The sequence below is a fragment of the Cnephaeus nilssonii genome (genome assembly GCF_951640355.1).
Source record: "Cnephaeus nilssonii genome assembly, chromosome: 20".
NCBI classification, from domain to species: Eukaryota; Metazoa; Chordata; class Mammalia; order Chiroptera; family Vespertilionidae; genus Cnephaeus; species Cnephaeus nilssonii.
The window spans coordinates 49871250-49893883 of record NC_137091.1 but is presented as its reverse complement, the minus strand read 5'-3'; the positions used below and the strand labels follow the sequence as shown (position 1 = coordinate 49893883).

At 64.6% G+C, this 22634-nt stretch overlaps 3 protein-coding genes across 6 annotated transcripts; all 3 read right to left on the bottom strand.

Moving 5' to 3' along the window:
* Positions 1–30: 30 nt before the first annotated feature.
* On the bottom strand, positions 31–5789 carry CCDC106 (coiled-coil domain containing 106). 2 transcript variants are annotated; one of them, XM_079799921.1, is made up of 6 exons: positions 4733–5567; positions 4199–4274; positions 3987–4094; positions 3731–3907; positions 2441–2653; positions 31–2049 (listed from the first exon to the last, which is right to left on the bottom strand). In XM_079799921.1, the coding sequence occupies exons 2-6, from the start codon at positions 4227–4229 to the stop codon at positions 1733–1735; spliced, it is 846 nt and encodes a 281-aa protein (XP_079656047.1). In that variant the 5' UTR covers positions 4230–4274; positions 4733–5567; the 3' UTR covers positions 31–1732. The 2 variants fall into 2 exon arrangements, with proteins under 2 accessions (XP_079656047.1, XP_079656048.1); XM_079799922.1 differs by lacking the exon at positions 31–2049 and having other exon boundaries at positions 2070–2686; positions 4733–5789.
* Positions 5790–5907: 118 nt separating this feature from the next.
* On the bottom strand, positions 5908–8879 carry ZNF581 (zinc finger protein 581). Of its 2 annotated transcripts, none has more exons than XM_079799924.1 (2): positions 8714–8879; positions 5908–8114 (listed from the first exon to the last, which is right to left on the bottom strand). In XM_079799924.1, the coding sequence occupies exon 2, from the start codon at positions 8094–8096 to the stop codon at positions 7500–7502; it is 597 nt and encodes a 198-aa protein (XP_079656050.1). In that variant the 5' UTR covers positions 8097–8114; positions 8714–8879; the 3' UTR covers positions 5908–7499. The 2 variants fall into 2 exon arrangements, with proteins under 2 accessions (XP_079656050.1, XP_079656049.1); XM_079799923.1 differs by lacking the exon at positions 8714–8879 and adding an exon at positions 8481–8606 and having other exon boundaries at positions 5912–8114.
* Positions 8880–9033: 154 nt separating this feature from the next.
* Positions 9034–11431, bottom strand: ZNF580 (zinc finger protein 580). 2 transcript variants are annotated; one of them, XM_079799916.1, is made up of 3 exons: positions 10928–11010; positions 10176–10241; positions 9034–9938 (listed from the first exon to the last, which is right to left on the bottom strand). In XM_079799916.1, the coding sequence occupies exon 3, from the start codon at positions 9924–9926 to the stop codon at positions 9429–9431; it is 498 nt and encodes a 165-aa protein (XP_079656042.1). In that variant the 5' UTR covers positions 9927–9938; positions 10176–10241; positions 10928–11010; the 3' UTR covers positions 9034–9428. The 2 variants fall into 2 exon arrangements, with proteins under 2 accessions (XP_079656042.1, XP_079656041.1); XM_079799915.1 differs by lacking the exon at positions 10176–10241 and having other exon boundaries at positions 9036–9938; positions 10928–11431.
* Between the last annotated feature and the right edge of the window lie 11203 nt (positions 11432–22634).

Below are 22634 nucleotides of genomic sequence, written 5' to 3'. Positions count from 1 at the left end.
GACCGTAGAGGCAGGAGTCCGGCGCAGCGGCTTCGGCTTATTCCGAAAACGCCCGAAGCGAGGGCTTTGCCGTGTTCTCGGGTTGTCGTAACTTTTCGGAAATTAGCTCGTCCACGTTCGGGTGCTTCCGTGGGTCCTCGCCTTCCTCTGCGTCCAGCGCCCCCCACCCCTGCCAAGGGTTCGGATTCTTCCGACAATTCAAACCGTCCGTCTTTGGCCACTTCCGCAGGGCTTCCCAACTCTACTCCGCCGGCCCTGTCCGAACAGTCCGCAACTTCCGACAGGCCTAACCGTCCTGGGACTCAGCACTTCCCGAAGGTTCCCGGAGTTCGCCCTTGGGCCGCGCCAGGGATTAAGCTGGATTCCAAGCTTCGGCTCTTTCCGGAGATTCCACTAGCTCACTCCTCCCCTCTCGCAGAACTTCGGCTCTTTCCGCCACCACTTCGGGGAAGGACGGCTTCGGCTTTTTCCGTCGGTGCTTCGGCTCCTTCCGGCGTCGGGAACCGAAAAGGGAGGGAGGACGGAGACAAGGTTGGTCAAGGGAAGGATCCGGGGAACGGGCGGCGTCCCGGACCCCCCCTGGCGCTCCAGGTGGGGGAGCGGAGGAAAAGAAAGGCCGAGCTCGTGGAAGGCTTAAGAAGGTGGCGCGAGACAAAAGCAGCCAGCGAGGTGACGGGTGCGCGCGGCTGCTGCGGAGGTTGGCAGCGCGGCTTCGTGCGCCTGCGCAGAGTGGACGCGTTGGGGCGCGAGATGGACTTGTGCGCCTGCGTAGTAGTGGGTCCTAGGCGAGGCTTATCCGGGCCCTGGGAGGGAGACGGGTCCCAGAATCCTCAGTGCGCGTGCGCGAGACTTTCCCTTCCCCCAGCGAAAGTTCCGAATTCCTGACAGTTGAGCGAGGCCGCCCTCTGCTGGTTGCCGTAGCAACCGTTTCAGCGCTGCGCCGTCCTGCCGCCGCGCAGGCGCACAGGCTGCGTAGAGGACACTCCAGGAGACCGTCTTGCGTTACCGCCTCCCGGCCCAGGCCTCCTCTCGGAGGTTCCCCGTTTCCCCCGGGGCCGCCCCCGCTGGAGGTCACTGAGTCCCGCCTCTTGCCGCCGCGCCTCCGGGCCGGACCGCCTTTTCCCCGGAGCACAGCTGCTGCTCCCCTCCCACCGCTGCCTCGAGGGGCTAATGACACCCTGTCCCCCCAACCTCCCGTTTTCCGTCTGGCCGCCCGCTTCCTGGGAACCCCCCCCCCCGCAAGGTCCTGTCACCGTCTCCGTGGCAACGGCCACCCCCTCCCAGGAAGAGGCCTGGGCCTAGTTTATTCCAAATTTTATCGTCTCTTTAATTTAAATTCTCTGAATAATTAATTCTCTGTCTCGCGTGGACTAGGGGGTGGTCCGGAAAGCGGGTCCTCGGTTCGGGGCTGGTTCGGAGACGGAGTTATGTACAGTGTCCCCGCCCTTTTCCCGGAGGGAGGGCCCGGTGCGGGCGGGAGGGGAGCCGGTGTTTAGGAAAGAGCAGGACCGGGCCCCTGGGAGCCTGGCTACGGGAGGAGGCCCCCCAGCCCTGGGGATGGGAAGGATGCTGGGAACGTGGGGAGCAGGAGGGCAGGGCTCTGTACCGGGGGCCTGGGGTGCGAGTGGGGGTCCGCAGGAGGGGGAGGAGAGGCGCCCGCAGAAGCACGCTGCCCGCCCCCGGCCTGGCGAGGGGCACCCCGCTCGTGCACCCCGCGCCGGGCGGGCGGGCATCACCGCTTGAAGCGGTAGGTGATGGGCAGCAGCAGCTTGCTCTTCTTGAGCGCCTGCACCTTCTTGAGCGTCTCGTCGTCCAGGGCCAGGAAGCAGCGGCGCGAGTACTCGAGCAGCCGCTCCTTGGACGGGTCGAACTCGCCCACCTCGGCCAGCTTCTCGGGCGCCACGATGAGCAGCTCGGCGATGGGCGTGGTCAGCGCCACGGTGTTGCGGTCCACGCGGTGGTGCTCGAAGGCCCGCGACATGCTCTTCAGCTTCTGGAAGGTGCCCAGGATCTTCTTGTAGCGGCACAGCACGCCGTCCGCGTCCTTCACTGCAGGGCCGAGCGGGGGGCTGAGAGGCGGGCGTGGGGGGCGGGGAGAAAGGGAGGGCAGGCGTGGGGACGAGAGACAGGGGGCCCGGGCCCCAAAACAGCGAAGGGGCGGAGGGAGACAGGAAGCCGAGGGTGAGGAGCCCCATGCAGGACCGGCCAGAGCAAAATGGCAGAGAGGCGGAAGGGATTGGAGCAGGTGGGAGAAACGGGCAGAATCGGGAGGGAGGGAGGACCCGGGGGGCGGGGGGGGGGGAGGAGGAGGCGCTCTAGAGCTGCCGGAGGCCTGGGGGAGCTGGACCACACGGTAAAGAACAGCCGGGACCACAGAGGTCGGGTCTGCTCAACACACAGCAAGCCCCCCCCCCCCCACTTCGCCCCTGCGCCCCCTCACCCCGCTGCCTCTCCCGGGCCTTGGGCTTCCCGAAGCGCCTGCGGCCCGCGCCGCCCTTCTGCTTCTGCCGCCGCCTCTCCGCGTTGCTGCCTTCCTCGGACGCCCCGCTGAGCGAGGAGGCGGCCGACTCGGGGTCCGAGGCCTCGCCCGCCGCCCCGCCCCGGCCGTCGCCCTCAGCCCGCCTGGGCCCCGGCTTCACCCGGCAGTGGTCCTCTGGAGAGAGGTGGGGAGACAGGCGCACGTGACCTTCGGGAACAGGAGGGAGGCGGCTGTCACATCACACAGGTCCCCTGCCTAGATGACTGGACACAGGACGGTCAGCTGGGCTTTGGGGACAGTCGTGGGTGGGGCCTGGTGGAGGATGCTCAGCTGACGCCCGAACGTGGTGGCAGGAGGTCTGGGGGACACCCAACGCTGGGCTGGGGCCTCGGGGAAGTCGATGTGGGGTTCGGTTCCCACCGTGGACAAGGGTCTTTCCGGGGTCCTAATGGGACCTGCAGAAGAGTGCAGTCCAGGCACCTTGAGGCAGGCAAGGCCTTATTGGGGTGCGGGGTTAAGACCTGGAGCAAAATCTCAGGCTCGGGGTCGGTGGGCTGGGCATGGCAGGCGCCTGCCTCCGCCTGTGGGAGGGAGAGCTGAGGCTCTGGGCAGGGCCCCCAGGAGGTCAGCTGGGGGAGGCCACCCCGTGTTGGGGTTCCCCCTGGGCTCGGCCATCCTGGGAGGCTCCTATGTTGTGGGGAGAGCAGGCCCGCTCAAGATGGTTCCGGAGCACAGGGGTCCCCAATAACATCCATCCTGGAAAAAAGGGGGCCCTTGCCCAGGCTCCCGGTGGAATTCACAGAGGAATGGGGAGGCACAGGAGGGATTCCCCAAATCACTGCTAACAATAGCTGAGCGTCGACCTAGGAACCAGGAGGTCCCTGTTTGATCCCGGTCAGGGCACATACCTGGGTTGCGGGCTCGATCCCAGTGGGGTGTGCAGGAGGCAGCCGATCAGTGATTCTCTCTCATGGTTAATGTTTCTCTCTCTCCCTCTCTCTGAAATCAATAAACATATTTTAAAAGATGAAAAGATTTGGCAAAGGGAAGCCCTGAGCACCTGGGGGAAGGGATGGGGCCCAGGGTCCTGCCGGTCCGCAGAAGCTGTGGTCCCGGGGACACCGCGGCCCTAAGCAGAAGGTAGAGGGCCGGGTCCCCGCTGGCCACCAGAGCATGAGTGTGGGGGGGAAGGGTCGGAGCTGGGGCCTGGGCCCAGGAGCGGGTGGGGAGGGCGCTGCCCCGGGCCCTCACCTGCGTCCATGCGCGCCGAGGAGATGAACTTGTCCAGCTGACAGCGCAGGAAGTCCCTCTCCTCCTCCAGGTCCTCGATGCGCTTCTGCAGCCACGAGTTCCGCTCCAGGGCCATGTGCAGCTGCGCCCGCACGCCGCTCATCAGCGCCGCGGTGGGGGACGCCGCCTCGGGGGGCTCTAGGGCAGCGGGGGCCCTGGTCACACCCCGGCCTCAGGGCCCTGCACCCCCGCTGTGCCTCCCTGTCCCCCAGCTCACCCTCGAAGTTCCCCCGAGAGGGGCTCAGGCTGTAGAAGAGCTGGGGGTCCAGGTGGGGCGTCTCCTCCAGGGGGATGGAGATCTCGAAGGCCTCATCGTCCTTCTTCACTGGAGAGCAGAGAAGGGGGGTCGGCCCAGGGAAGTGCCCCCCAGTCCCAGGCCCAACCCCGGGGAGAAGAGGGCGGGGTGGGGCAGGGTCCCAGCTTCCTCACGCGTCCTCCTCCGGCTGCTCCGGTCGTTCATGGCGCGGCCTCCCGCGGACCCGGGCCGCCGAGCACCTCAGAGACACTGGACAGAAAGAGGACACCCCAGGAGGTGGGCTGTCTCCTCAGGACTGAGGGGGGCTCCTGGGTCTGATGGGGGGGGGGACCCAGAGCCCTCGGAGCTGCTGAGGGAGGACCGCCCCACGGGTACGGGGCAGGAGCGCGGGGCCGGCTGGGGGCCGTGGAGGGGACATCCTGGCCAGGAGGGGTCACCCCGGGGCCGAGAGGTGCGTGGGGAGACGACCCCAACTTCCAGGCCTGGGGTGCGGGTCCAGCCCACGCGCCTCCCCCGCACTCGCGGGAGCAAGCATGCCCCTTCCCCGTGGTGGGAGGCTGGGCGCGTGCGCAGTGCGGGGGAAGGTCACGCGTGGGGATGCGCCCCCGCCCTTTGTCCCGCGGGTGGGAGGAGGACGGAGGTGGCCAGAGGTCCCACCGTGGGGTGCGCCAGCCCGCCACCCGCAGCGGCCCGGGCCCCGCGCTCACCCACCCGCGCGCGGAATCCGGCCGGGGAACCGACCGCGGCGGCGGCGCCCATGCCCGGCGGCGGGGAGCGGAGGGAAGCGCCCACCCGGCGGCGGGGGCGGCGGGGGCGGCGAGGCGGGCAGGGACGCCCTCCGGATCGGCCGGTCGGCGCGCCTCCCCCGGCAGCCCGGGCCCAGGTGAGGACCGCCGATGCGGCGGAGCCCGGGGCCGCACTTGCGCGATGGCCCCTTGCAGCCGCCGCCCCCGCCCTCCGCGAGGCCCGGGCAGGGAACGTCGTGAAATTCCCAATTCCTGGGGAGCCGCTGGCTCCGGGGTCCCCGGCTGGTGGCCGCGCACGGATCGGGCGGGGGAGAGTGGGGGCAGTCGGGAAAGTTAGAGGCCGGGGAGGGGCCCCGTAAACGACCCCCTGAGGCCCACGGCCCCCAGGATCCTGGGGAGGGAGTGCCCCTCCCTGCAAATAGGGGCCTGGAACCCCCACCCAGCCCCCGTGGGTGAGGACCGGCCTCGGCACGTGCAGACCTGGGTCCCGGCCGCTGCGGCTCCGGCTCAGTTTACTCACCTGTAAAGTGGGGCGGGTGCAGTGACGTCACACGCAAGCGCCCCGCCCCGCGCACGGCCACAGTCGGGGCTCGAGATGAAGGTCGGGCACCGTTAGCCGTGGGTGCCACCGGAGTCAGGCGGCGGGAGGTTCCCTCTCCCTCGGCGGCCGGCCTGTTGGTTCTGCCGCACAAAACGGGCCCCGCACCGAGCAGCGGCCCAGAAAGGTCCTGGAGGAGCGGGGGTTCACCCCGCGCCCGCTTCAGCTCCGCCCGCTCCCCTCCCCCGTTCGCCCGGAGGCTCCGAGCCCTGGGAGCGGTGCCAGCCCCCCGGGAGCACAGCGTGAGCCCTGCGGGGGGAGGACGAGATGGCTGCGGCTCTGCGAGGGCTGTGCCGGCTCCTACCCGCTCCCCGTTACAAATAAGCGCAGCCTCGCCAAAGCCCGGAGCGCCCTGGCCGTGTGGCCGGCTGGTTAGAGCGCCCTCCCCCGCGGGGCAGGGTCTGGGCTTTCGTCCCCCCGCCGGGCACATGCCCAGGGTTTGGTCCCTGGTCAGGGCATACGCGGGAGGGAACAGATGCTCTCTCTAGGATCAATGAGAAACATGTCTTTGGGTGAGGGGATTTTATTTATTTGTTTAATCCTCACTCGAGGATATTTCCCCTTGGTTTTCAGAAAGAGTGGGAGAGGGAAAGAAACATCAATGTGAGAGAAACACTTGGATGGGTTGCCTCCTGCTCCAGCCCTGACCAGGGCCCAGCTGGGGAGGAGCCTGCAACCAAAGTACATGCCAGGCCAATGCTCTACCCACTGAGCCACACCAGCCAGGGCAGGATTTTTTTTTTTTTTTTTTTTTTAAGTCCAAGGGAGGCATGTGCCCTCGATGGGTGTTTTTCACACCACAGGCCATGGGCGGAGAATTCAAGATAGTAGGATGGAGTCAGCCATTAACAAGTCACACATGAGCCCTGGCCGGCGGGACAGTTGGCTGGGCATCTGCCTGTCATGGAAAGGTTGCCTCTTCGGCTTCCAGTCAGGGCACAGGGGCTGGGGTTTCAGCTTGGCCTTGGCCAGGGGGCGCAGGAGGCAGCCACTGATGCCCTGCTCTCCCATTGATGGTTCACTATCTCCCTCTCCCTCTCCCTCAAAATCAGTTTAAAATCTTTTTAAAAAAAGAAGTCATAGGCCCGGCTGGTTTGGCTCAGTGGCTGAGCATCGACCTAGGAACCAGGAGGTCCCAGTTCGATCCCCAGTCAGGGCACATGCCTGGGTGGCAGGCTTGATCCTCAGTGTGGGGAGTGCAGGAGGCAGCCGATCCATGATTCTCATCATTGATGCTTCTATCTCCCTCTCCCTTCCTCCTGAAATCAATAAAAATATATTTTAAAAATAAAAATAATTGCCCTAACTGGTTTGGCTCAGTAGATGGAGCGTCAGCCTGCGGACTGAAGAGTCCCGGGTTTGATTCCGGTCAAGGGCACAGGCCTGGGTTGCGGGCTCGATCCCGTGTGGGGCGTGCAGGAGGCAGCCGATCAATGATTCTCATTGATGTTTCTCTCTCTCTTCCCCTCTGGAATCAATAAAAAAAATTGTATTATTTAACAAACAAAACCACTGCCTGTGACACAGGTGCTGCGGGCCGAGCACAGAGAGCCCCTTCCCCGGCCAGGCAAGCCGAGGCCCACGGGCCAGGCACGTGCTGAGTCCCCTGCCAGGCAGCGGGGTGGCCAAGCCCGGTCCAAAAAGAAGCCTCTAGTGCTCAAAGTAGAAAAAGGGTTTATTGGGTGTCTACTCTCAGGCCCTGGGGGGGGGGGGGGGGGGCGGGGGACGGGGAGGCGGGGAGCAGATCTGGAGCCCCGCCCCCAACATCCGCATGGAGGCCTCAGCGAGACGGAGTGGCTTCCCTCCCGATGGCCCCCAGCCACATCTTCAGGCCGGAGAATGTCCACGCCGAGCGGCCTCCCCCACCGCCCCTGCCAGGGCCCAGCCTGGCACAGCCCATGTCGCTGAGGCTGGAGGCTCCACTCTGAGGACTGAGGTCTCATAAGACAAGGGGACCCGCGGCGACCCCGGAGCTCCTCCCTCCGCGGGGCCTGGCCTCCGCAGCAGGTGGGTCTGTGTTTGCGTCCAGGGCCCCACGGCCCAGCCTCGGGTGCCCTCTGGGTGTCTGCGGACGACACGAGTCCGGGCTCCCCCAGACGCCAAGGTTCCAGGGGTGCCCTGCGGCCCGGCTCACGGGTGCTTCCACCGGGCGTGCTTCTGCAGCGTGTTCTGGTCCATAAACCGGCGCGGGCACTGCGGGCACGGGAACGGGCGCTCCCCAGAGTGAACCCGGCTGTGCTGGGCCAGCTCGCCCGCCTCCCGGAACCGGCGCGGGCAGAGCGGGCAGCCGTGGGGCCGCCCCCCGCCGGCCCGGTGGATGGAGTGGTGCCGCGCCAGGTGGCTGGCCCTCTTGAACGCCTTCCCGCACGTGTCGCACTGGAAGGGCTTCACCTGCGAGTGCGTGATGCTGTGTCGCTGCAGGTAGGACATGTACTCGAACACGCGGGAGCACACGGGGCAGCTGTAGCCCTTTTTCTGAGCGGAAGTCCCGGCGGGCCCGGGCTGCCTCGGCGCCGCCGCCTCCTCCACCAGCGCGGTGTACGGGACGCCCTGGGTGTCAATGAGCAGGTAGCGGCTGGGCCTCGGGGGGGCGGAGGGCTGGGGGGAGCCTGTGGAGGAGGAAGGTCCGGGTTCTGGGGCCCGGCCTGCCCCCGGGGGCGGGTCCTCCATGGCCTCTGCCGAGGGCAGCGCCGGGGGCTGAGGGCAGGGGGGCGGCAGCACCAGCATCCGGAGGGTGGCGGAGGCCTGGCGGTGGGGGAGAGGGCAGGTTACACGGAGGAGGGAAGCTGGGCCCGGGTTCCATCCTCTCCCCCTGGGGACCCGCCCGGACTCCTGCGTCCTCCATCTCCTCCAGTCCCTGAGCCCCGGACCCTGCGAGCCTCTGTGCGGGCTCCCGGCCTCCCTCCTGGAGAAGCCCCTGCTGTGGCCGGTCCACCACCCCCTGGCGCACCAGGACCGGGCTGCTCCCCCTCTGTGCGCTCCCCAGGCCACCGGGTGCCCCTCTCCGCTGCCACCCCACCCATCAGCCCTCCCGGCCTCCCGGTCCCGCCTCTGCCGCTCCCGATCCCGCACACGCCACCCAGCAGCCCGTCTACCCCTCTGCACACCCACCCTCCTCCGAGGTGCCACCTCGGGGCCGGCCGCCGCGTGGCCACCTCCCTGCACCCCTCGGGCCGCTACCGCCGGGCTCGCCCGCGCGCGCCCATCCTCCCAGGTCCTCCTAGTCCCGCGCTCCCGGGCCACCCGCGCCCGGCGCCGGCCTCTTCGCCAGTTGTGGGCAGAGCCCGCGGAGCAGCCGCCCGCCCCGCCCCGCCCCTCCGCCCGCCGCCTCCCGGCCCCCGTACCCGGTGCAGCAGCCTCTCGAGTCCGGGCGACTCCGAAATGGGCCCGGGCTACCCCCGCGGGGACAGGCGGCGGCGGGACGGGGGGGGGGGGGGCTCTGCGGGTCCCCCAGGGGCTGGCGGAGCCGCTAAGGGGACTGCGGACCGGGGGACCGAGAAGAGGGTCCTGGGGAGGGAGGAGAGCGGGGCGCTGGGGCGTCGGGAAAGTGCTCCGGCCAGAAACACACGCCGACAGAAAGGTTCCCAGGCGCCTACGGCCCGGCCTCCAGCGCAACGCGGCCGCCCCGCGCGCCAGACGCAAATGAGGACTCGATCTGCGGTGCGGAATGTTTATTGAGTACAGGGGGCGGGCGGGGCGGGCGGGCAGATACAGAAGGAGCCGTGCGTGTGCTCTTGGCAAGTCTCCCACGCGGACCACCATCCCCACTTCGGAGCAGAACGCCGGGGCTCGGAGAGAGCAAGTCCCTGGCAAAGGCTCCCGCGCACAGCGGGGCTGGCACCGGCCGCGACTGGGGGCCCAGGGGGGGCAGCGCCTGGGCTCACATCAGTCAGGGAGGAAGGGGGGGGGGGAATGGAGGAAGGAATGACGGTTCTCCCTCGGGACAGACAGGGAAACTGAGGCCCGGGGTAAGGCACTCGCCTCAGCAGCGCCAGGGAGTGTGTGTGGTTGTGCCGCTGTGTGCGGGTCGGGCGCCGAGGCCCAGCGCCGGGTCTGGACTTAGTGGAGGCTCATGTGCTGCGCCAGCTCCGCGGCGTCCTGGAAGCGGCGCGGGCAGAGCGGGCAGGTGTGCGGCGGGCCGGCGCGGGCGCGGTGCGTGGCGCGGTGCCGGGACAGGTGGCTGGAGCGCTTGAAGGCCTTGCCGCAGGCGCCGCACGTGAAGGGCTTGAGGTCCGAGTGCGACACGCGGTGGCTCTGCAGCCGCAGCGGGCTGGCAAAGACGCGGCCGCACTCCGGGCAGTTGTAGCCCTTGCGAGGCGGGGGCTCTACCGGAGACGGCTCGCGGGGGGGCGGGCTCGGGGGCGGCTCCTCCGGCGGCGCCGTGTACGTGTAGGGGACCCCGTTGGCGTCGATGAGCAGGTGGGCCGGCGTCGGGGGTAGGGGCCCCGCCCCCGAGGAAGGAGTGGAAGACGGGCTGTCTGCCTTGGGGGACGGCGGGTCCATGGCCTCCGGCGAGGAGGGACGAGGGTGGGGCGGCCGCGGGGGCAGCAGCAGCATCTGGAGCGACAACTGGGGGCGACGGAAGGGGGAGAAGTTAGCCTCCCGGGGGACGCGTGCCCCTCTCACTGCTGCACCCCTGCACCCCGACCCACCTCCCTGCAACAGGCACTGCCTGCAGCCAGCTCGCTCGGTGCCCCGCCTCTGGGGGCGCCGCCGGCTGAAAGCTCCCCAGGCCCCACCTGTTCCCGCGGGGCCCCCTCTAACTCCCGACCCCACAGAGGGCCAGTCCCGCCTTTCCCTACTCACGGCAGCCCGTCTCCGGCCGCGGCCATTCCCCTTTACTTCTGGGCTCCTTTCATCTCAGGCCCGGGCCTTCGGGATTGGGGTGCAGGGTGCTCGCTCCCTCTTCCTCCCAGCCCCCAGGACCCCGCGGCAGCGCCTCTCCCGCCCCCTAGCCCCCACCCCGGCTCCCCATCCCGCCAGGTGCGCTGTAAACGCTCCTATCTCCAGGGACACCCGTCTCTCACCTTCCTCTCCAGCTACACCCCGGAGCCCCACTAACCTAGTTCCCCACTTTCCCCCGCGGCTCCTACACCCGCTCCGCCCTCAGCACCTCACGGCCTGCACGCCCTCGCCCCACTCCCTGCCCATCGTCGGCCCTTCGCGTCGGCGCCCCCGGGACCTGCGGCCCCTGCCTCCGCCCACCGCACCCAGGGTCCCGCACACGTCCCCCTCCCCCTTCCGGTCAGCTCCCCAGGCTCGGGAGTCCCCTTCCGAAACTACTCCGCCCAGCCCCCTGCGCCCTCCCTCCGGTGTGAAGCGGGCATCTTCACGCCTCTGCCCCTCCCCCCCATTCCTCGGTGCATTCCGGGGTCCCCTCGCCCTTTCCCTTCAGCTGGCGCCTCCGTCCCCACCCCCACCCCCACCCCCCACCCCCGGCTCCGTCCGACGCCCCGCCCCACCCCCACCCGGGAGCGCCAGCCCCCTTCCCCGCCCCGCCCGGCTTTGCGCGGTCCCCGGGCCCGAGCGGGCTCCTCCCTCCGTCCCGGCCCCCGTACCCGGTGCGGCGGCCTCTCGGGTCCGGAGGAGCAGGCCGAGGTCCCGGGAGGCCCGGGCTCCCCTCGCGAGCGCCGGCGGCGACGGAACCAAGACTTCCGGGAGTTCCGGGCCGCCGGCGCCGGCGACGCGAGCGCAGGGGGCGCGGGCGTGGGGGCGCGGGGAGCGGCGGCGTCCCTGGGAAAGGGCGCCGGCTGGAAACGCGCGCTCTGCCACCAAGGTTCCGCCGCCCTACTGCCCGCCTTTACCGAGCGCCCTGCCGGGGGGAGGGGGAAACGGAGGGCGGGAGTGGGGGCGCGGGAAGCACAGAAGCCCGCCCCCTGCCCCCCTCCCAGCCCCGACAGCCCCCACAGGAACCGTCCGGTCGCGGTGACAGTGATCGGTTTATAAGCTGGGGTCAGGCGCGGTGAGTCTGCCCGAAGTTCCACGAGGAATGGGCGCGCCCAAGGTGTTCCCTTTCCACGGGGCGGTCCCCCTGCGCCCCTGCCCAGCGGGAGGGGCGTGTCTGTGGGTGGGCCCATGGGGAGGCCGAGGTCCCGAAGCCGGCCGCCGGCTCTGAGGTGGCACAGCCGTCATTTCCCCACCAGCATGTGGGGAAACTGAGGCCCAGAGGTCAGACTTAGCCGGATGGAGGGGCGGGGCGCGGGGGGCACCTCCCACTGGGCAGGGAAGCTCGAGGCCCACGGGATGGCAGCTGCCCCGTCTCCATGGCACCGGGCACGGAGTGCAGTGGGCAGGGGGAGGCCGAGGCAGGGAGGCGGCGTGGGCAGGCGTGCGGAGGTCGCGCCGGGTGCGGGAGCTTTTGGGGACCCGGCCGCGGGCGGTGCACGCGAAGAGCTGGAGCGCGGGGTGCGATCGCGGAGGCGCCGCGGGTGCGGGAGACCCGACCGCGCTCCGGGGCCCGCAGTTAGACCCCCAGCTGCGCCGGGAAGGGACGCAGTGGTGCAGGCTGCGGGTCCGCGGTTTGGGGGCGGCGCCGCGTGACACCCGGAAAGTGTGGCGGGGCGGGGGGTGCAGAGGGGAGAGGAGAGGCCTTGTTGTGGGGTCCAGCCCTCGGGAGCTGTCCAAAGAACTCCCCGCGATGCTGGAAACGGTCTGAATCCGCGCACTGAGCCACCAGCCACGTGGCGCTGTTGCGCACCGAGGACCTGGAATTTAATTCATCTTCTTTTAAATCTAAAAGGCCGCTGGTGGCCGCCCTGGCCGGCTTCGCTCAGCGGGTAGAGGGTCAGAATGCAGACTGAAGAGTCGCGGGTTCGATTCCAGCCAAGGGCACAGGCCCAGGTTGCGGGCTCCATCCCCAGTGTGGGGCTAGCAGGAGGCAGCCCATCCATGGTTTTCCCTCATCATTGATGTTTCTCTCTCCCTTCCTCTCTGAAATCAGTAAGAATATATTATACAAACAAATAAAAGGCTGCACGTGGCTCCTGCCCGCCTGCCTGCCTTGGGGGGCTCTGCAGGCCAGATTCCTAGACTTCTAGCTCACGGATGACTCTTATTCTGACTGTATTTTGAAACGACAGGCCTTTGGACCTGTTGGGCTCTGTAAGGATGTTATGAAGGCCCATTTTCCCTGTGCCTTTCCACTGGTTTGGGGGAGGCTCGCCTTCGATTTCTACTGGACATCGCTTTCCTGGAGGTGGGGACACGCGGGGCTTAAAGGGGCAGCGACGCCTCCTGTCCACACCAGGGCTGCTGGGCTTGGCACTGTGCCTGTAGGGTGTTGAGCAGCCTCCCTGGCATCTACCCTCTGGGCCTGAGTACTTCCCTCCCAACTCCCCTTCCCTCCTGACAACACACATGCCAAATGCCCCCCAGGGGTTAGCTTGCTCCTGGCCCACCCAGGCACCCCCAATGGGAGTCTCCCGCCCAGATCCCTTTCCTGGGTTCCAGACCCACATACCCGCCCCCAGGAATAACAATGAGCACCTGAGCCCTGACAATGGTGCCAGCCATTGCTGACTGCGCCTCAGCGCAGACCCACCAGGTAGGGGCCCCAAGGTTACCTGTTGTATGGATGGGGGTGGGGACAAGGCTTGGTGAGATCATGGGACTGGTCGGTGGTCACACAGCCACAGGTGGGAGCCAGGAGGGCACCTGCTCCAGCCTGACCCCTGAGTCGCCTCACTTCCCAGCCCCCGGCTGCCACCGCCCACTGCAGCTCCCAGCACCTCTGCCTCCTCCCGATCCTCTCTCCATGCAATACTGCAGCACTGAAACACACACACAGAGCCCTGGCCCATGTGGCTCAGTGGATAGAGTGTCGGCCTGCAGACTGAAGGGTCCCGTGTTCGATTCTGGTCAAGGGCACATGCCTGGGTTGTAGGCTCAATCCCCAGTGGGGGGCGTGCAGGAAGCAGCCAATCAGTGATTCCCATCATTGATGTTTCTATCTCTCTCTCCCTCTCCCATCCTCTCTGAAATCAATCCTATATAATAAAAGTCTAATATGCAAATTGTCCCCTCATCCCGGAGTTCAACCAGGGGACAGGGCCAGCCGGCCAACCACTCTCAGCCCCTCCCCCGGGCCAGCCCCGCCCTGGCCAGCAGCGGTGGCAGGCAGCAGGGGGAAGGGAGTCCCCGGCCAGCAGCCACTAGGGACCCTACCTGTGCATGGATTTCGTGCACTGGGCCTCTAGTGAAAAAAATAAATAAAAAGTAAGAACACACCCACACACACAAATGACCATTCCCGCTTTAAAACCCTCCTCCCTGCATTTAGAACAAAGCCCAGAGCCCTCAGGCCTCGGGTGAACTGGTCCCCATCACTACCTGGCTGCCCCCCCGCCCCCAAACCTCTCCGGTCCCCAGAGATGTCATGTTTGCTGTTCTCCCATCACCTCCTTGCCGCCTGGCTTGTTTACCGGCTTGCTGCTTTACTGCCCCCTTTCCCGCGCTCCACCAAGGCCCGCCCAGCTCTGCCCCGCCAACCTTCCATCCCCGGGACCTGGCAAAGTCTCCGGAGAGGATAGGCCCGTGGTCGGCAAACTGCGGCTCGCAAGCCACATGCGGTTCTTTGGCCCCTTGAGTGTGGCTCTTCCACAAAATACCACGGCCTGGGAGAGTCTATTTTGAAGAAGTGGCATTAGAAGAAGTTTAAGTTTAAAAAATTTGGCTCTCAAAAGAAATTTCAATCCTTGTGCTGTTGATATTTGGCTCTGTTGACTCATGAGTTTGCCGACCGCTGGGCTAGGGGCTCAGCTCAATATTGGTTACATGATGAATGAATGAATGAATAAATTGAATGAATGAGTGCAATCACCTCCTCCAAAAGTGAAGCATTATCTCCACCCCCCCCCCCCCCGCTTCTTTCCCGGGACATGATCCTGAGGCCCCACCATCCATCCACAGGAATCTGGGAGCACAAATGGCCTCGCCCCACACCTGCTCCCTCCCGAGGCCAGATGGGCACCGGGCTCCGTCCACGCCTCAGGCGTTCTGAGCTCTGTCCTCCCCTCCGCTCCGAGCCCCGGCTCTGGCCCCTTCCTCTCCTCTCTGCCGGGGCCCCGTACCGGCCTTCTCCCGGGCCAGTGGCCTCCAGCTCCCCTCCCACACTGACCCAACGGTCTTCTCACTCTGTCACATGGACCTGGTCATGGCCCCCGGTTCCCTCAAGACCAAGTCCCCTGCCCGGCCGCGTGGCTCAGTGGTTGGGCACTGACCTATGGACCAGGAGGTCACGGTTTGATTCTTGGTCAGGGCACATGTCCAGGTTGCAGGCTTCATCCCCAGTGTGGGGCATGCAGAGGGCAGCCAATCAGTGATTCTCATCATTGATGTTTCTATCTCTCCCTCCATCTCTAAAATCAATTAAAATATATTTAAAAGAAAAGTAGAGGAACAATACAGCGTCAGACACGGGCTCACCCGTAACACCGATGTCTCCGTTCATTCTGTGCACCTGGAGGGGAGCCCTGCCCAGCTGACAGGTTAGGAAACAGTGCCACATGGACAGGGACCGGTCTCTGGCTACAAATGATGCCATATTCAGTGTTTGGGTGGGAGTTCCTCGTCTCGAGAGATCGAAGCATGAGTTCACGGCCAAGGAGGTAAGCGAAAGGAAGGTTTTACTGAGAGAGAGGCAGGCGGCCTCCAGCAGGGAGGGGACCCACTGGGCCGGCGCAGTAGCTTTCAGTCTAGAGATAGATACATGCCCCCCGGCTTCTGATTGGTTCTTCCTCAGAAGCTCCCAGGCTATAGGGTGGAGGGAGCTCTCTGTCTATAGGGTGGAGGGAGCTCTCTGTCTATAGGGTGGAGGGAGCTCTCTGTCTATAGGGTGGAGGGAGCTCTCTGTCTATAGGGTGGAGGGAGCTGTCTGTCTATAGGGTGGAGGGAGCTGTCCGTCCATAGGGTGGAGGGAGCTGTCTATAGGGTGGAGGGAGCTCTCTGTCTATAGGGTGGAGGGAGCTGTCTGTCTATAGGGTGGAGGGAGCTGTCTGTCCATAGGGTGGAGGGAGCTGTCTATAGGGTGGAGGGAGCTCTCTGTCTATAGGGTGGAGGGAGCTCTCTGTCTATAGGGTGGAGGGAGCTCTCTGTCTATAGGGTGGAGGGAGCTGTCTGTCTACAGGGTGGAGGGAGCTGTCTGTCTATAGGGTGAAGGGAGCTGTCTGTCTATAGGGCGGAGGGAGCTGTCTGTCTATAGGGTGGAGGGAGCTGTCTGTCTATAGGGTGGAGGGAGCTGTCTGTCTATAGGGTGGAGGGAGCTGTCTGTCTATAGGGCGGACGGAGCTCTCTGTCTATAGGGTGAAGGGAGCTGTCTGTCTATGGGGCAGAGGGAGCTCTCTGTCTATAGGGTGAAGGGAGCTGTCTGTCTATAGGGCAGAGGGAGCTGTCTGTCTATAGGGTGGAGGGAGCTATCTGTCTATAGGGCGGAGGGAGCTGTCTGTCTATAGGGCAGAGGGAGCTGTCTGTCTATAGGGTGGAGGGAGCTGTCTGTCTATAGGGCGAAGGGAGCTGTCTGTCTATAGGGCAGAGGGAGCTGTCTGTCTATAGGGTGGAGGGAGCTATCTGTCTATAGGGCGGAGGGAGCTGTCTGTCTATAGGGCGGAGGGAGCTATCTGTCTATAGGGCGGAGGGAGCTCTCTGTCTATAGGGCAGAGGGAGCTGTCTGTCTATAGGGCGGAGGGAGCTGTCTGTCTATAGGGCGGAGGGAGCTCTCTGTCTATAGGTAGAGGGAGCTGTCTGTCTATAGGGTGGAGGGAGCTATCTGTCTATAGGGCGGAGGGAGCTCTCTGTCTATAGGGCAGAGGGAGCTGTCTGTCTATAGGGTGGAGGGAGCTATCTGTCTATAGGGCGGAGGGAGCTCTCTGTCTATAGGGTAGAGGGAGCTGTCTGTCTATAGGGCGGAGGGAGCTCTCTGTCTATAGGGCGGAGGGAGCTCTCTGTCTATAGGGCAGAGGGAGCTGTCTGTCTATAGGGTGGAGGGCGCTGTCTGTCTACAGGGTGGAGGGAGCTCTCTGTCTATAGGGTGGAGGGAGCTCTCTGTCTATAGGGTGGAGGGAGCTCTCTGTCTATAGGGTGGAGGGCGCTCTCTGTCTATAGGGTGGAGGGAGCTGTCTGTCTGTAGGGCGGAGGGAGCTGTCTGTCTATAGGGTGAAGGGAGCTGTCCGTGTATAGGGCGGAGGGAGCTGTCCGTCTATAGCGTGGAGGGAGCTGTCTGTCTACAGGGTGGAGGGAGCTGTCTGTCTACAGGGTGGAGGGAGCTGTCCGTCTATAGGGTGGAGGGAGCTGTCCGTCTATAGGGTGGAGGGAGCTGTCTGTCTATGGGGTGGAGGGAGCTGTCTGTCTATAGGGTAGAGGGAGCTAAGGGTGTTGGTTCTTCCCTCCCCAGTGGGGTTGCCCCAGCAACTCCCGCCTAGCTGGGTATTCGCCCAGCCGGGTTGCCTTAGCAACTAGTCAGCAAGCTGCATCCTGCTATTCTTGGGTTTCCTTTTCCTTCCCTCCCTGTCCCATCCCTATCTATGTAGCTCCCTTCCATCTCCTCATAGACAGGGCCTGCAGCCGTCAAAGCGGCCTCTCACCCTGGCCAGGGAGGCCGGGGAGCACAGAACACCCCCTTTTGGGGGAAGGGGGCACCTGAGGCCCAGAGAGGCAGTCCCGTTGCCTCAGGCCGCACAGTAGACAGCGAGGCCCCAGCCTTCACGGCTGTGCAAGCTCTGGGGCCCCTGTGGCCTCCCCGCCGCCCAGAACAGCCCTCCCGCCTGGTGGCCCCCAATGTGCCAGGGGAACTCCGGGCCTGGCCGCAGCCGCTGGGCGGGAGCTCTGAGCGGGGACGAGGGCCCCTCGGGGCGGCAGCTCTGGAAGACCTGCAGGAACTGGAGGCCCTGGGCCGGGGGGGGGGGGGGGGGGGGGGGGGGGTCAGACAAGGGCACCTCCTCCGTGTGCACAGGCAGGGATCGCCATTAGGTCAGTAGGCGGGGGTGGAGGCAGAGGGGGGGGGCCAGCTCGGGGCATGTCCATCCGCATCCCTAGCCACTTGCGCCCCCTACCGGACCCGGCGACCCGGCGGACGCACCGCTTAGGGCCTCTCTAGCCGCCCAGAGGCGTCTCGGCTGCCCTCGCTCCTCTAGCCGCGCGTCTCTATGGTCCAAGCACTTCCCTCCCGGCTTTGCCCGGCGCCCGGGGCTCAGCGGCGACGTCCCGGCGGCAGCTCGCGGTGCGGTGGCCTCTCGGGTCTGAACGCGGCGGGAACCAACTCAAGGGGCGGCCCCGCGCGGTCTGGACAGCCCACGGCCCGGCTACTACTCCCGCTCCCGCCGCCATTGCGGCCAGATGTGGCCCCAGAAATCCGCCCGGACGGGAAACAAGCACCGCAAACAGTGGTTCCGGGTGACTGCGCGCCTCGCCTCTCCGTAACGGGGAAAACCAAGACAAAATCAGTGGATATAAAGTCACTATTTGAAAAAAATAAAAATAAAATAATAAAGTCACTATTTGGGGACATGATAGACGCAGAGGGAGGGAAGACAAAAGGGGTGGCTTTTCTCCGAAAAGTCACTTCGTCCTTCCGGGCCCCAGCAGTCAGTCTTTCTGCAATAAATACGACTATGCACAAGGAAAGATTTTCTACAAAAGAAAAAATGTAGCTTCAAATAGGAACCAGAACCACAAAGGGCCACAGAGGCCTGAAACCAGACAACCAGTGGGTCCGGGCTGCCTGTCACTATTTGAGCCAATTAAGCTGAGACAAGGTTGAATCCTATATGAGCCTTTATTCCAATCCTGCCGGCAGCGTGGGAGAGCGGCGGGTCACCCATGAAAATCTGCTCTGCACCCCACCATCAGCCATCTGCCTGTTGGGGGTACAAGGACAAAGACTCCATGGGGAAGTGGGCAAAGGAGTAAGAATAGGTAAATGGTTACAGATTACAGGCAATGTGAGCTGGGGGTTTGCAAAGGGCAGGAGGCATCCGGGACCCCATTATTGCCTTTATCCTCAACAAGGTTGTTAATCTTTCTTGGTAACTAGAGGCCCAGTGCATGAACTCGTGCACCAACAGAGTCCCTCGGCCTGGCCTGTGGGATCGGGGTGAAACTGGCTCTCCGACATCCCCTGAGGGGTCTGGGATTGCGAGAGGGTGCAAGCCAGGCCGAGGGACCCCACCAGTGCAAGATCTGGTCCGGGGAGAGACGCAGGAGGTTGGCCAGCCAGGGGGGGACTGTGGGAGGGCTTCAGGGTGTGTCCCACCTGTCTCACTCAGTCCCAATGGGCTGGACCCCAGCAGCAAACTAACCTACCAGTTGGAGCATCTGCCCCTAGTGGTCAGTGCACATCATAGCAACTGGTCAACTGATCTACTGTCTGCCCCCTGGTGGCCAGTGAATGTCATAGCGAGCAGTTGAGCGGCCTTAGCATATCATTAGCAGACTAGAGGCCCTATGCACGAAAATTCATGCAAGAGTAGGCCTTCCTTCCCCCTGCTGCTGGCACTGGCTTCCTTCCAGCACCCTCCTCGGGTTGCCGCCAGGCACCCGGGACCCGGGCTGTCTTCCCTTGGGCTGTCCGCAGGCACCTGGGACCCAGCTGGCTTCCCTCCAGCCCTGGCTTCATCAGGAAGGACGTCTGGTCTAATAAGCATATTACCCTTTTATTATAGATTACACTTTGATTGGTTGAACGGCTGACTGGACACTTTCATTATTTAGGATAGGCAGCTCCCAGATGGGGAGGGTGGGCCGAATTTGCAGGGGAGCTCCCAGATCCCCCCACAACTCCCAGCCAGGTTAGACGGTGCTTTCTTTACTCAGAACAAAACAACCACAGTGAACAGAGCATGACTTGTATTTTTTATAATTATAGCTAACAGCTAGTCTCCAATATTCTGTTTCTGCCCCTCACAGGCCCAGGATTGTGCAGTCTGTGGGGCACCTGAGGAAACCCAGACCTGACACTGAGTGAATCACAAGGCAAGAAGACGGTCAAGTCTCATCATTCTCACGAGCCGAGGCTGGCGAGGGGTAGCCACTGGCCCCGAGTCGCACAGCCGGTCAGGGCGGCTGGCATGATGCCAGCAGCTCCATAGCGCTGGGTGCCGGAGGGAAGTGACCAGCAGATCGAGGCTGCACCTGACCCTCTGGCCTCCATCGTCTCCACAGCAAGCCGGGAAGGAATCCCCTCCCTGATGGGTGCCCGGGGACAGGTGGGCCAGCGCCCGGAAGGTCAGGCGTGGGCGGAAGCGGCAGGGATTGCTGGAGCACCTGAAGGCCTTTCCCCAGGGCCGCACCGTGAGGAGCAGAGGTCCCAGTGTGAGCCGCAGGCTGCCGAGGCGCCCGCAGGGTCCGAGCGCACAGGACGGGAGGCCTGGCGGGCGCTGGCCCACCTGCCTGGCATTAGCCTGAGCTGCTTCTCCAGCCACAGGACGGCAGGGCAGCCCGTGGCGGTCAGTGTGGGTGACCGCTTGAGCTCGGGGGCACAGGGAGGGCCACATGGGTGACGTGGGAGGAACAAAGGACAGGCAAGAACATGGATGCCTTCGCAGTTTGGCAAATCGCTACCACGTGGCTGCCGACAGGGAGGAGGTCATTTATTCCTGATTTGTTTTTTAAGAATTTTCTTTTAAGCCCTAACCAGTTTGGCTCAGTGGATAGAGCATTGTCCTGCGGACTCAAGGGTCCCGGGTTCGATTCCAGTCAAGGGCATGTACCCTGGTTGCGGGCACATCCCCAATAGGGGGTGTGCAGGAGGCAGCTGGTCAATGTTCCTCTCTCATCGATGTTTCTCTCTGCCTCTCCCTTTCCCTTCTGCTCCCTCTAAAAATCAATGGAGCCCTAACCGGTGTGGCTCAGTGGATAGAGCGTCGGCCTGCAGACTGAAGGGTCCCAGGTTCGATTCCGGTCAAGGGCATGTACCTTGGTTGCGGGCACATCCCAGTAGGAGGTGTGCAGGAGGCAGCTGATCGATGTTTCTCTCTCATCGATGTTTCTAACTCTATCTCCTTTCCTCTCTGTAAAAAATCAATGGAGCTGAAACCGGTTTGGCTCAGTGGATAGAGCGTCAGCCTGAGGACTGAAAGGTCCCAGGTTCGATTCCGGTCAAGAGCATGTACCTTGGTTGCGGGCACATCCCCAGTAGGGGATGTGCAAGAGGCAGCTGATCGATGTTTCTCTCTCATCGATGTTTCTAACTCTCTCCTCTCCCTTCCTCTCTGTAAAAAATCAATGGAAACATGTCCTCAGGGGAGGCTTAACAAAACAAACAAAACACCCGGGGCCCTTGCCTCTTGGGTGAGACTAAAGGGGACGAGGAGCCCGGAGATCGCCCTGGGAAGTGAGAAAACATCTCCTGCTCCGCCCACAGACCTCCCGCACGTCCTGCAGTTGGAGGTCACTGCGTCTTGGGTAGAGTGGCCCAGAATGGGTGCCGCCTTGTGCTGAGGAGCACGGCCTCGTTCTGCGCCTGACAACCTCCCCCCCCGCCCCCCCGGCTGGGAACTGGAGACCGGGGTGTCCGCTCTCTGGCCTCCATATCCCGTCTGTAAAACAGAAATGAGCCCAGCCGGTGTGGCCTAGTGGTTGAGCATCGACCCAGGAACCAGGAGGTCCCGTGTTGGATTCCCGGTGAGGGCACACGCCCAGGTTGCAGGCTCGATCCCCAGGGTGGGGTGTGCAGGAGGCAGCCGGTCCATGATTCTCTCTCATCATGGATGTTTCCAGCCGGACCGCTTGCTAAAGTCGTCCGTTCGGTGCCCCGATCTGCAATGGGCTCAGTCTCCCCTGAGCGCCAGGACGCGCTGAGTCGGGTCCCCCGTGATCCCGAACTCCCAGGACGCAGGAGCAGGTACGGGATGCCTGGTGGGTGCGCAGGTGCCGGCAAAGACTGCTGGGCCGCCTGAAGGCCTCGGCGCAGACCGCCCAGGTGGAGCGAGGTGTTTGCGTGAGCGAGGCCCTGGGCCTTGGGACGGGAAGCAGGCTGGGAGGCCTGCAGGCACCCAGGGCAGCCAGGAACCGTGGGCTCAGCGCCACCGCCTTCCTGGCTGTCCTCACGCCCACGGAATGTGTACGTGTGCCCTATGCTCTGGAGGTCAACCAGCAGGAGTTGGCCTTGACTCAGGGCAGGAGCTGAGCCCGCAGGCCCAGAGGGAGGGGAGGGGTAGTTGCCGGGGTAGGAAAACCCTGGTTCTCCAGGAGGAAGTCACAGTCACCCTTAAGCCAGAGGAGCCGCTGAAGGGAGGAGGGGAGCGGTGGGCCAAGGGCCGAGGTGGCCACAGGACCTGCCTGTACCCCCCGGTCTTTGCTCAGCTACCTCATCCTCCTTCCCCTACTCCCTCAACTCCTCATCTCTCCGGGCAGCTGGGGGTCCCGTGGCCTTGTCTGTGCCCAGACTCTAGACTCGACCTCACTGCTTCCCCGTGCTCCCAGGACGGGCACCCGTGTCCTCATCCGTCAGCCAATTCCCACGAGGTGTGCTGGGGTCTCTCTCTCTCTCACACACACACACACACACACACACACACACCCGCACCCGGGAGGCTCATGTAGTCCTTCGCTACATTGCCCTCCACCTCCTCTTTCAAACCCCTGGCAGGTCTTCTCGTTCCTGCATCTCCATTCCACCCCATCAGGGTAACCCTCCTCCCTTCTGAGCTCCCCCCCCACCCCCGGAGTCCCTGAGTGTCTCTGTCTCCCCAAAGCCAAGGTCTCCTCCTCTCAGGCGAGTCCTCTGATGCTAGTTACTAGTACATGTTTCCTTCACTTAGAAGGCAGCCTGTCACCTCAGAGCCTGTATTCAGCCCCCCTCCATCTACTCCCACCAACCCCTCCAAGCCATCACCTCCCCCACCACCTCCCATCCTCCCCCTCCAAGTCCATCGCCTCCCATCCTCTCTCTCCAAGGCCCACCAAGGACTCCCTTCTATGTTCCCGAGGGCTCCTCCTCCTCGGTCCTCCCCACGGTACCCGCCCCCGCCCCCCGGGTCTGTCGGCTCTGGTCTTGGATGCCGACCGGAGCGTCGCTCCAAACTCTCCGAGGGACCCTCCACCTGCTCGGGGCAGGAGCCTTCCCGTCCGTGCGGGATGCGGAGCGGCCGCCCGGACTCTGTTCCCAGGGACGCCGGAAGCGGTGGGACCGAGCCTTCTGGGCCCTCGAGCTCCGACCCGCATGAAGACGGAAGGTGTTCAGGTGAAAGCCCTTCGGCCGGAAACACACACTTGAAGGAACAGTTCCGAGACCATCTAGTTCCGCAGGCCTGCATCTCAGTCGTTCTGTGCAAC

Coding starts and splice junctions, on each gene's coding strand:
- CCDC106 (XM_079799921.1), bottom strand. CDS start 4,229: ATGAACGACCGGAGCAGCCGGAGGAGGACGC. Junction 4,095..4,198: donor GAGCAGCCGGAGGAGGACGC/GTGAGGAAGCTG, acceptor TCTGCTCTCCAG/TGAAGAAGGACGATGAGGCC. Junction 2,654..3,730: donor CTCGGCGCGCATGGACGCAG/GTGAGGGCCCGG, acceptor ACCTCTCTCCAG/AGGACCACTGCCGGGTGAAG.
- ZNF581 (XM_079799924.1), bottom strand. CDS start 8,096: ATGCTGGTGCTGCCGCCCCCCTGCCCTCAGCCCCCGGCGCTGCCCTCG.
- ZNF580 (XM_079799915.1), bottom strand. CDS start 9,926: ATGCTGCTGCTGCCCCCGCGGCCGCCCCACCCTCGTCCCTCCTCGCCG.